Source organism: Hippopotamus amphibius, chromosome 5, assembly GCF_030028045.1.
Source record: "Hippopotamus amphibius kiboko isolate mHipAmp2 chromosome 5, mHipAmp2.hap2, whole genome shotgun sequence".
NCBI classification, from domain to species: Eukaryota; Metazoa; Chordata; class Mammalia; order Artiodactyla; family Hippopotamidae; genus Hippopotamus; species Hippopotamus amphibius.
In genome coordinates this window covers 26272158-26284949 of record NC_080190.1, presented here as the reverse complement: position 1 = coordinate 26284949, position 12792 = coordinate 26272158, and the positions used below count along the sequence as shown (strand labels likewise).

The following is a 12792-nucleotide window of genomic DNA, read 5'->3' as shown; positions in this document are numbered from 1 at the left end:
AACTTGAGCATTTTAAAGCCACCACTAGAGAAGAATGTGATGATGCAAGTCCTGCCACTGCTCCCAGAGTAAGTGGTAGGTAGAGGATGTAAGGCGGGCAGGAAGTGTGGACTCTGGGAGATACTGATCCTGGCTGGAATCAGCCATGACCCTGGGAGGCTGAACTTGCCCTCTGCTAGAGCAGAGGAGGAAATGAACAAAATCAAATTGAAAAAGCAATCTTGTGGCTCTTTTCCTCCATGGGAACCTGACTGGGTTTTAGATGTAAACAGGGGTCTCCAGCTGGATTTCTGGGAATATCTGTGGCTGATATTCGGGAGAAGATGCCCTGACCTCTGCACCATGTAGATCACAGGAAGATGAGTGGCCTTTCTTTCTTAGTTTGGAAGGGGAAAGATAGACTATCCCAGAGGATGGACTGGGAGGGATAAATGAGGGAAATGGGTTAGTCCTTACTGTGAAAGATTTTTGATATTAGAAACAAAATCTAAGATCCACATTTTTTTCTCTAATCAATGATGCAAGGAGCAGCCCTGAGCTTTCAAAGATGATAACCACTGTGTTTCACTATTTGTAGGAAGCATCCAACCCTCCTAAACCCACACTACCTCTCTCAGCTCTTTCTCTCCTTGCAAATTTCCACCCCACCACCACTTGACCAGTCCTGGACAAAATAAGCCTGAGCCTCAGCTTGAGGTTTTATCCCTTTGTAGGAAACCTAAGCTTGTTTTAAAGGCCAAAGGAACAGTGGTCAAGTTCATTGAGCCCTAAAACCAAAACCTGTCTACAACCAACCACAGGAAAACAACAACAACAACAACAAAACCACTTATTTTCCACTAAGAGTTCATCTCACTCCCAGCTTCTCAGCTTCTCTTGAGTTGCAGCCAAACTCTGTGCTATCTGAAAAATGAATTTTCTTGCTAAAATTTTCACCCATGAACTAGGTTTTCTAGGAATATTTAAACATGGAAAAAGATTATACAGCATATTGGAAAATACTTCATTAAGTAAATGAATAAATGACCTGTGTATTAGACAAGTATTTGCTTTTTGTGAAAGGTAGCAATGGGTACAAGAAAAGTTGGAGAAAGCAAGAAGTGAGCATTGTTTCTCTGGATAAAGAGATGTAAATAATGAAAGTTTTTACAGTAAAGGAATAACCAGTTGCAATGGGGAGTATCTACTTATTCTCATCTATTGAGGGCCTACCATGCATTAAGAACTTAGTAAACGCTGATCCTTCCAACAACCATCCTGCAGAAGAAACAGGCCCAGAGAGGGTGAGTATAAGGCAGTCTGCACATTTAATGCAAAGGCGCACGGGGTAGGAGTATCGGGTGAGATCTCTCTCCAGGCGCCCGGGCTGCAGTAGCAGCGCCTTCCTTCTCGCAGAGCGGGGGGAATCCAGCCTGCGCTCGGGGTCAGGTCGCCCACGGGGCTTCTGCGCGCGGGGCCCTGGCAGAGAGCCCAGGCCGAGCTGGCGGCCGCCCCGCGCTGGCACTTCTGAGAGAAATAGGGAGGGAGTAAAGGAAGGGGTGGGGGTGGGGGTGGGGGTGCGGTGGGGTAGGGGGAGTGACCGACTTCCAGAACCGGCTATAAACTCGGGTGGGAGCTCGGCTTGTACTGCGCCGCAATGTCCGGAGGATCAGCCAGGAGCCTGGGGAAGGGTGAGGCCCGCCCGTTGCGATCGGCAAGGGGCATCTGGGCGACCCTCGGCCGCGCGTCCGGGTGCGGCTGCGGCTGCTTAGGGGCTCAGCCGCCCGGGAAGGCCCCCGCCCCGGGGAAGAGGCCGGGGCCGCAGCCGGGGGACCTCTTCGTGGCCGGGCCCTGGGGGCGGCAGGAGGCTGGGGGGCCCTGCCACTCTCTGGTAACTGCGTCCGCTTCTCCCCCGCAGGAAGCGCACCTCCGGGGCCGGTCCCCGAGGGCCTGATCCGGGTCTATAGCATGAGGTTCTGCCCTTTCGCCAAGAGGACTCTCTTCGTTCTGAAGGCCAAGGGGATTCGGTGAGGACCAAGGCGGGGGCCGCTCCTCGATTTGACCGTGAACCAGCTGCTGAGGGAGGCATCGGTGGGAAAACTCGGACAGGGCTCCTGCAGCTTCCATTACTGAGGAATAAACTATTCTCAGTCTTTTGCAGACACATAGCAACTTAGGGACCCTATCCCCGCGGTGGGGCGGGGGTTTGGGTGGGTGGGGCGGGGTTGCCACACTCCACCAGTCTAGGACATTCCCTTTAGATTAGCCATTTTTTGGATCAGAAGAGCTGGGGCTCCACTAAAGTCAGTGGTTTGCAGAGATCACTGGAATTGGTCATCACAGGCAGCAGCTCTTTGAGCGCTGGCAGATCCCTGACTCCTGCTGTACTGCCCTTTTTATCCCAGTACAGAGTTCAGACTTTGACCCTCCTCTGGCACAGCGCTGAGCTGACTGTCTTGTGTATATTTGTGTGGTTTATGAATAGTAGTTTGGGTTATTGGTTGAATCAAGTAAAATGTCTACGCCTAAAAACTCAGACTTTGGGAAGCCTCAGTGAAACTAGTAAGGTTACTAACACATGGGCTTCCACAGGAAATACGCAAGTCACTTGGCTTTTCCCCGAGCTGAATAGCCATTGGAACTGCCAATGACCTTTGGAATCTATTGAACAGACATTAAATACCTGTGATGTGGAAGTTTAAAACACAGCCCCCATTCCAAAGAAATTTTCCATCTATGTGCTTAGAATTTATAAGCTAATTTTAGTCTTCTGGGGGAGCGTTAAGCAGGCAATTCTTTTCCCTAAGAAAAAAGTAAGATATACTCTAAAGAAAAAAAAATTATTTTTCGATTAGTCATCAGTTCAGTAAGATTTGCATCTTATTTTGGATGAAACTGATTCTGAACACATAGCAAAATGTTAAACATTTAGTAACATTTATCAAAACATTATTTTACCCAAATATTGTAATATTTACTGTATTAGTCAGAATTCTTTTATTGCAATTAAGAGATATCCAATTTAGTTGGGCTCAAAAAAGACATATCTTGTGCTCATACAACTGAAAAGTCCAAGATCAAGACACAGCTGCATTTGGGGGCACAAAGTGCTGGGTTAGTGCCCCTCTGGAACTCTAGGTTGAAAACAACCCTACCTTACTTACTGGCACAGTTTTCCAAAGGGAAATCAGATTGATTGTTCCATAAGAGTGTGTGTATACGGGGTAAAGGGTGGTGACAGCTACCAGGCAGTGCAAACAACAAGGGTCTACTATGTTCATGGGATTAGTTTCAAATTTGAGTCCCAGAAGAATTTGATTAGAGAGGTACTAGATTTTACCACAAGATAGAATCCACTAAAGCATGGTTTTCTCTAAAAGGTGCATCTTCCAACTTGTTGCAGCAGGTATGTTGACTTGTTGGCTCACCATGCCAGGTTAACAAAATGCGTGTGTGTTCTAAGAACCTTCTTTATTACAAAAGCCCAGGATTTACCTTTTCTTTTCATAGCATAAAATTTCAGAAATGCTGATAATTCCTTGGCAGGGAGCCTTATTTTTCTTGCAGTGGCTTGTATCGGAGTGTTCAGTTATCTGTCAGCACACGAACCCTTTAATACCTGCACACAGAGGCCAGTGTTCAATCTGGCTATTCCTTTGTTTCCATGGGGGTTGGGGTGGGGATGGGGCTGCATATTTAAATCCTCAAGCTAAATGCTGTTCTAGCTACAGAGGTGAATGGGGAAAAAGGAAACAAAAGGTGTTGGGGTATATTATTTTTGATTAACTAATCTGTTCTATTGAACACTCATCCAGCTTTGAAAATGATATGGACCTGGCTTTAACAATTATATGAAACTTCCCTTTCTCTTATGTCCCCTAAAATCTCTCAGGCAAGATACAAGTTAGTTCTAAAAACAATCTTTATATAGCCTGGACTTCACCTCTCTTCTTATGGGTTTACTTAGTGTGACTTACCCATGTAGAATTTTTTAAAAATATCAACGTATGGAGATTCAGTCTGGAAGTTAGTTCATGGATGGATTTTTTGGATTCCTTAATATTCTTGTAAAAAATGAGGAACTTTCTATTCAAATTAGCAAAAGGAATTAAATTATATCATGTTGATTCCCATACACTGTGGGGGGGGGGGGGGACTCAATTAGTTGGATCATATATTTTTACAGCTAAGATACCTCTTAGTCCCAAATGGAATATCTAATTGACAGTCTTGAAGCATTTCTGCTTATTTATTCAACAACTGTGTACGGAGTACCCACCTCAAAACGTTTGTATTTCTTCATAGCATTTAAATCTATTTAAGACTTTGCTCATTCACATGCTGGTTTATGAATATGACCAAGACACACAAGATCCCTGCTTACATTCTAGGGAGGTGACATAGCACACACGTAATTAAGTGAGCAAAGTAAGTTCAGTTACATGTCATCAATGCAATGAAGAAAGTCATTTTACAAGAAATGTAAAACAGACCAGTGTGGCCGGACCATAATGCCCACAGCAAAAGTCACAGGAAACAGCTATGACAGGTAAGCAGGGGCCGGATCTAACGGCTTGGAAAGGGGTTTAGATGTATCCTCATCGCCATGAGGAGCAAGCCAGGGGCTGTAAGGAAGCAGGAGGGTGGCCTCATCCAATTTACTTTCGTGTGTGGAGAGTGGACCGACTGGAGAGAGGTCACAGAGGAAGCAGAGGGGCCTGTGGGATTATTGTAGAGGGCCAGGTGGCAGGTGGTGTCTTAGACGAGGTGGCAGTGTTAAAGCTGAGAAGCAGATGAAGCCAGAATGTGATCTGAAGGTCTAGCTGACAGTTCTTGCTGACCCACTTGATTTGAGGAAGAGGGGGCTGGGGGAAGGAATCAAGGCCAAGCTGACTGCTAAATTTCGGGTCTGATCAGCTACGTGCATGGGAGCACCAGGGAGGATTTGCTCAGGAGTACAAGAAAAATGTTACTCTCTTCGCTGTCTTCTATGTGGTTTTCAGGCATGAAGTCATCAACATCAACCTAAAAAATAAGCCTGAGTGGTTCTTCAAGAAGAATCCCTTCGGCCTGGTGCCAGTTCTGGAAAACAGTCAGGGTCAAGTGATCTACGAATCTGCCATCACTTGTGAGTACCTGGATGAAGCATACCCAGGGAAGAAGCTGTTGCCAGAAGACCCCTATGAGAAAGCCTGCCAAAAGATGGTCTTTGAGTTGTTTTCTAAGGTGTGTGTTTAAGCAATTTCAGCTCCTATTTGAAACCACTTTGTTATTTAAACTAAATCAGTGCTTTCAGTTATGGTTCAGTGATTTGGGAGTGGGAGACAAACAGCACTATGCTGCTGTCTGCTCTGACGTGTCCTATGAGCCCTTTCACGGTCCAATTCCTGTTTACTTGTCCAAAGTTACGTCTCTTCACTCTTCTTCTAACACCTTATATTCCGGTCATGCTGAATGTTTTATTTTCCCAAACTTGCCACTTTCTTCTCAACTCTTGCTGGAAGACTCTTCCCCCTTCTCACTTTGCCTTCTGTCTCCACGGCCTCTTTCCTGTACACTCTGCACTCCAGTGGAACTCCTGGAGGCTGAGGGCTGACTATGTTGGACCAATTTATATGAGGGGCTTGAGTACTGCAGATTTTTGTATGGGGGTGGTGGTATCCTGGAACCAAATCCCCACCTCCACACCCACCCCTCTACCCCCACCGGATACCAAGGAGCCATTGTATCTGCCCAGATACTGTTGTCTTCCAGAAGCTTGTTCAGGCTGGGTCATTGCCCAGCTCTGTGTGTCCACGTGTGCTACCTTTCCTCTGTGGGGACTGTCACCTTCTTGCCTGTGTGTTGTACCAGCGCTGTGAGCTTCTGAGGGTGAGGGCCTTGTTTCCATCACTGTTGGCTCACTGCCTAGGCTTATGACCAGCCCTGCCACTTCTTAGTTGTGTGACTCTGAGCAACTTACTTAGTACTTTACCTTTCTGTGCCTCAGCTCATGTGTAAAATGAGTACAGTAATTGTGCCCATCCCATTGATAAAAACCAGTTAATATAAAACACCTAGAGTAGAGTCCAACACATGGTAAATACTCAGTGATAGCTCTTATAGTTCTAGCCACAGTGCCTAGCTGTGAGCATCTCCTGTGTGCTGGCAATAGCTCCTTGTGGACTGAGTAAATGGCATTCCTGTAGAAGAACTGTCTGTGTTTTAATTAGTATCAATGTTAACTCAAACATTTAGGTTAGTTCAAACAATTAGTATTAACAAAGAAATGACCAAAAGTAGACCATGAGAATAGCAATGTCAGATTATAGCTCTATACTTCTGTTACTTTGTCAGGATATATGTTAGCATCATAAGAAACATCTTGTCTCTAGGGAAATAAACGGTTAACTAAACGTCTAGAAGGTGAGACTTGTAGAGGGAGAACATTTTCTTAAAGAAGACATTGCAAAGGGAAGTCGGTGAGGAAGGAAGAGAAAATTGTCTGGCTTAGCCAAACGAAGGTGAGAGATGGCTGCTCTCAGAGATGATGGACAAGGAATATGGCATTTATAAGAAAGATGATGGAGAGTTGAAAAAACAATAATGTGATTCATTGTACTGTCTAGAAAGAAAATGAGCTAAAAGCTGGAGATGCCCACCATTACTTCCCTCCTTACACTCAGGGAAGAGGTGGCCTTAGGTACCATACGACCCTGACCTTCTGGCCACAACCCAGCAAACCAGAATTGCCCCCATCTGTACCCTCAGCCCAATAATTTTCACTCCTGGGAACTTGGAACTGAGACACAAACTAAGACAAAGGTGTTGAGTCTTTGGAGCTGTATGTATATATCACTGGAGACTTCACAAACCAAAGTCACACAAAACGAGAATTTTTAGGGAATCAAAAATTAAGAGCATTGCAAAGGGAACCAACATTTGGAAAATAACATGGAGCAGACATTTAAGGAGAAGCAGAGATGAAAGGCAAGGCAGGCCCACATGGAAATGTGGAAGGAAGGGCTGCCTGCACACCTTCGGTTCCAATGAGGGCAAGCTGTACCAACATGGTTGGGGTTTCAGGACATTCTCCTGTATTTTTCAAGTGCCTGTTTACTTAAAATAAGACGAGTGGACTGCTCTCTCTTGCAGTTAGACAATACCAAAGGCGCAGCATTAAAACACAAACACCTCCACCACAAGCACTAAAGCATCTGACACCACACCTGTCAAGTCTTCAGGTTGTCAGCCGCTTTGAACTGTCTTCTCATGCCCTCCCCAACACAGAAATCAGCAAAATCCCCTTCCCAGCTCCCTCTGCAGCTGGGGCCAAGGCCTGGATCTGGGTTCTTGCTCTCAGACACACATGGGGAAACACGTGGGGAAACAGGCTCGGTGTGGGGCACTGGTTTTGCTGGTGAGGGTGGCTGGGGGCAGAGCTCCTGGCTTTCAGGAGCCGGGGTGGTTGCAAGATTAAACTCCAGTGTGGCGTTGGTTACTCAGAGTCCAGCTTCTGGCAGCGGCACAAGCTGTAGCATCTGGTGCTCAGGTCCCTGGTGGCAGTGGCTGCTTCCCATCAGGTCAGTTCCCAGCACGACTTTGGAATGTTCCAGCTCAGCTCCAGACCTGTTTGTTCAGCCCCTCAACAATTCTATGAGCCACTCAGTGTCCTTCTAAGACATTTTTGACTCACGGTCACCAGAGTGGCTTCTCTTATTTGCAGCTTATAAAATCCTGACTGATACAGCACCTTAGGCCACAAAACTGTTTTTAAGATCAGTACGTGTTGGGCTTCCCTGGTGGTGCAGTGGTTAAGAATCTACCTGCCAAGGCAGGGGACACGGGTTCGAGCCCTGGTCTTGGAAGTTCCCACGTGCCGTGGAGCAACTAAGCCCACATGCCACAACTACCGAAGCCCACGTGCCACAACTACTGAAGCCCAGGCTCTACAACAAGAGAAGCCACTGCAATGAGAAGCCTGCGCACTGCAACGAAGAGTAGCCCATATTCTGCGCAACTAGAGAAAGCCCACATGCAGCAACGAAGATCCAACACAGCCAGTAAATAAATAAATAAATAAATTTTAAAGATCAGTACCTGACGTCTGTGAGCACAGGAATTGGCGCACTTCTGAAGTTTCTAGAACACCCTGACACTGGGACTATATAGGTTCCATGGTGCTTTATATGAGGGGGCTGGTATAGTTAGCCTCACACTGATAAACTAAGAAATTCTTCTCTGTCTAGGTACCATCTTTGTTATTAAGCTTTCTTGGAAGGCACAATCAGGAAGACTACTCTGGCATAAAAGAAGAATTGCGTAAAGAATTCAGCAAGCTAGAGGAGGTATTCAATCTCTTTTTGATTTTATGGGAGTAAGTAATACATTGCATCCATCTTCTTCTATTCTTTTTTCATACTTCCGTCTCCAAAATCACTTTAAGGTAATTAGCAATAATACCAAATAGGAACTGTTAGTTTACAACAGATAGCTATGAGCTGTTAAGGTTAAAATACAAACCAAAACACCTAAAAATGTTTTGTCATGGGCTTTCTTTTAAAACATTTTATTGCACTGACATAAAAACATCAAGGAAAAATATTATCTACATTTCCTCAATTTGTCACCTGTTTTTATTTTTCTATGCTTATTTCCAGTCCTTGAACATACATATTTTTTAAAAAATCACCCTAACCGTAATCAGAGCATAAATCATTGTGTTCTTTTTTCCACTAAATATTATATCATAAACATTCCCACCACAAAGAGATGCCAAGAATCAGACAGACACTTGGGGAAGCCCAGATGTGTTTTTACCTGCCTCGCAGGAGAGCTGCCATTTGGACCTTTATATGCAGTCTTCCTCTTCCATTCACACTAAGCCTTAGGTTTTTAATGAGGGAAGACACAGTTCCTGACTCGTATGGAAAGACATCCTAACATTTTATCAGTAAGTATGAAGTTTGCTGTGGATTTGTTTAGAAACCTTTAATTTTTTCCCAGTAAGAAAGGTCTATTACTAGTTTGCTATATTTTTTTAAAGCCAAGAATCAGTGTTCATTTTTTTAAATGTTTTGTCTGTATCTATTACACCTTTTCAAATGTTCATAAAAATTTTTTGCTTTAATCTGAAGCATGTGGTATCATTGACAGATTTTTCTGGTGTTCAACCATGCTAGCATTACTGGGATAAAACCTACTTGTTTTCAATGGATTTTCATATATACTCTAGAATTAGTTAATATTGAAAGAATATTTGCATATTTGTTTATAAAAAAGGTTATTTTGTTCTAATAGTATCTTTCTTTGGTTTTTACATCAAGGATATTCTAACCTTATAAAAGGAGTTGGGTTACTTTCTCTGGATTTCTAAGGTCTGAAACCATTTGATATGGTTTGGCTCTTTCTGTAAAATATTTGAGTCCTATATCTTTTATGTGGGTAGAGTTTTCATTAGTAGTTCAATTATGTAATGGTAACTGAATTTTTGGGATTGTATTTCTTCTTGAATCAGTTTTGTAATTTCTATTTTTCTTGAAAATTATCCATTTCATCTAAGTTTTCATATATATGGACATGAAGAAGATCATGTTTCCTGATTTCAAAAATTCTCCAAGTACAACTACAGTTGACCCTGAACCACATGGAGGTTGGGGGTGCTGACCCTTTGAGCAGCAGAAAATCCACATAGTATCTGCTAATTTTGGGGGTAGTTGGGGGACATATAATTTTCTTCCCATCTGAGTTCACAGACTCCCGGTTAAGGACTCATGCTTTAAAGTGAGTAGTACCATTTTCAGGTTTCAGGCTGCTGAGAGGGTGTCTCCTTCTGAGTGAAACGATCACACTTATTTTATTTATACATAATACACTCACCAGGCACTACAGTCAGAGGACAGCCCCAAACAATAGTGATTCACTGTACAATTCTCAGCGCCTAATAACTGGCACTGCACAGCACTGGAGGTAGACGGTGAGATGCAGTCCACACTGCTTAGATGATTAGTTAGACCAAAAACACATGCTCAGGTAGAGATAAACAATCTATCTACAATGCAGAATGTTATAAGAGCCCTGAGAAAAACTGTAGATGTCATATAAAGGGTAAAATGGTTTTGTGTTAATTAGCCAGATAATAATCTCAGTTCTTCTGTTTGCAAAATCATAATACCAATTCACCTCTTAAATTGCAGACATATACTTGTATGCTGGTTGTCAAAGAATTCTACCTGGCATCTATTTAATAATTAACCTAGTTATTTGCAGTACATTTTAAGTAAAATTTTTGTTGAAGTATTATATGCAGAGATTTACCCAAAGCATAAGAGTACAGTTTGATGAACTTACAAAGTGAACACAGTCATGAAACTGGCACCCATATTAAGAAATAAATATTACTTTGGGTTGATTTGGATACATCACACTAATGGAATCATACAATATGCACTCTTTGGGGTCTGACCACTTTCGTACAATATCAAGTTTCTGAGGTTCATCTGTGTTGTGAGCAGTTAGTTCATCCCTATTCTTTGTATAGTGTTCCAGCGTATGACTACTGCACAATTATCCATTTTAGTCCTGATGGACAGTAAACATTTCCACTTTGGGCTGTAACAAATAGTGCCGCAATGAATATTCTTAAACATATTTTTGGTGAGTATATGTTCACAATTCCAAGGAGCAGAATTACTGGGTTATAGAGTATGCATGCACTCAAATTTAGCAGATACTGTTAAAACATGACTGTACCAATTTACACTCCTGTCAGCAGTGGATCCACACCCCTACTAGCTTTGTCTTGTTCATTTTAGCCATTCTGATGGATGTGAAGTGGTATGACATTTTGGTTCTAATTTGCATTTCCCTGATGACTGTTGTAGCTGGGCACCTTTTCAAATGATTACTGGCCACTTGGAACTCCTCAACTGTGAAATTCAAGTCTTGCCCAATGTTCTGATGGGTTGTTTGCCTCTTTCTCATTGATTCCAGGAGTTCTTTCTATATTCTGAACACCGGTCCTTTGTGGGGTATGCATATTGCCAAGATCTTTTATTTTTTATTTTTTATTTTTATTTTTATTTTTTTGGGGGGTACACCAGGTTCAATCATCTGTTTTTATACACATATCCCCGTATTCCCTCCCTTCCTTGACTCCCCCACCTCGAGTCCCCCGCACCCTCCCTGCCCCAGTCGTATTGCCAAGATCTTGTACTCTGTGGCTTGTTTCACTTTTCTCCCCTTTCCAGTTTATTTTGCTGACTGTTTTGCTTCATCCCAAACCAAGAGGTTCTAAAGCTTAAACTAATCAGGCAAAAAGCCAACTTGAATCTGTCAGGGTAAAAGCTGCTGCTCTCACTTGCTTAACTTAACTTGCCTTCATCATTTCTGATGGTGAATCTTACCAGATGCACAAATAAGAAGTACTCTTATGCTGTTTAATGTTCAGGTTCTGACTAATAAGAAGACAACCTTCCTTGGTGGCAGTTCTCTTTCTATGATTGATTACCTCATCTGGTCCTGGTTTGAATGGCTGGAAGCCCTGGAGTTAAATGAGTAAGATGTTTGAATATTTGTGCATAATTTAGGGTAATGATAACTGAAATAGTATGTACTAACTTTTTTTATGAACAAAAATTAACATCTCATTCAACCGACATGAATGGGAGCAAGCAGACAGGAGGGGACTTGGACTTTCCAGAGCATATCTTATTCCTACACTCACCATTTTTCCCCATCCCTGGGGCCAGCAGGAGTGGCAAGTTCTGTAACATATAGTATAATGCTTTAAAAGTAATTTACTCCATCCCTCCTGGTTAAAAATCCCTAAAGATGTACATTTTCATACAGCAGGATTGTGTGACCAATGCTACCTCCCATTTACCAGCAAGAGTCCCACACTTTTTTCCAAACTCCGTGTTTTGAAGTTTGGCAGCCACCTTGGCTTACTCCCACTACCTAGAGCTTAGAGCTACTCACAGTTACTTTTAGTCACAATCTGACCACAGGATAACAAACATATAACATTCTTGGTTGTCTTTCATGTTCTCATTTTAAAAGCTATCAGTGTGGACAAGTTCTCATGCTAACTGAGCAAGTCACTTCAATCCAGTCTTAGATTCCTCTTCTACAAAACAATGACCTCTGCAATATCTTCCAAATCTCACACTTGATGATTACATGCATCTTAAATAAGTGTTTTTAAAGAACTATTTTAAAAGGTTAGAGGAAAACAATATGAAACTGCACATTGGTAATAATGATATATAGGAGACTTTCTAATGCCATCTTCTTTAGCCTTACTCACACCTTCATTCTTTCCATCTCCCACAGGTGCGTAGATCACACTCCTAACCTTAAGTGCTGGATGGCAGCCATGATGAAAGATCCCACAGTATCATCCCTCCTCACTGATGTGAAGACCCTTCGAGGTTTCTTCAGCCTCTACTCGCAGAACAGCCCCGAGGCCTGTGACTATGGGCTCTGATGGGGGCAGGAGTCAGCAATGAAGAGATGTCTGATATTTTCCTTCACTAATATGAATAATAACATGCTGTTATTTTACCAAGTATTTTCATGTGTTATTGGATCGCCGTCTCTGGTTCAACACCATGGCCTAACTCTGGGCTTTCCTCAAGGCCCTCCCGCAGAAATGGTAACATATTTCCTGTCTCAGGATGCTCAGATGACTCTAAGAGCTATCACAGTCCATGCTGATAGACTGGATGATAGACTACCGTGTCACTTAGCCACAAGGCTGCTCATGAGCTGGCCTCAGACTGTCCCTCCAGGCTTCCCTCTCATGGCCGATCTCTTGTTCCCATTACTGTGATC

At 43.1% G+C, this 12792-nt stretch overlaps 1 protein-coding gene across 2 annotated transcripts; it reads left to right on the top strand.

Annotated features, from left to right (window-relative positions):
- Nucleotides 1-1592: 1592 nt before the first annotated feature.
- On the top strand, nt 1593-12511 carry LOC130853538 (glutathione S-transferase omega-1-like). 2 transcript variants are annotated; one of them, XM_057735578.1, is made up of 6 exons: nt 1593-1670; nt 1898-2006; nt 4983-5205; nt 8208-8306; nt 11408-11514; nt 12292-12511. In XM_057735578.1, exons 1-6 carry the CDS (start codon nt 1637-1639, stop codon nt 12443-12445), a joined length of 726 nt encoding a protein of 241 aa, XP_057591561.1. In that variant the 5' UTR covers nt 1593-1636; the 3' UTR covers nt 12446-12511. The 2 variants fall into 2 exon arrangements, with proteins under 2 accessions (XP_057591561.1, XP_057591562.1); XM_057735579.1 differs by lacking the exon at nt 11408-11514.
- Nucleotides 12512-12792: the final 281 nt, after the last annotated feature.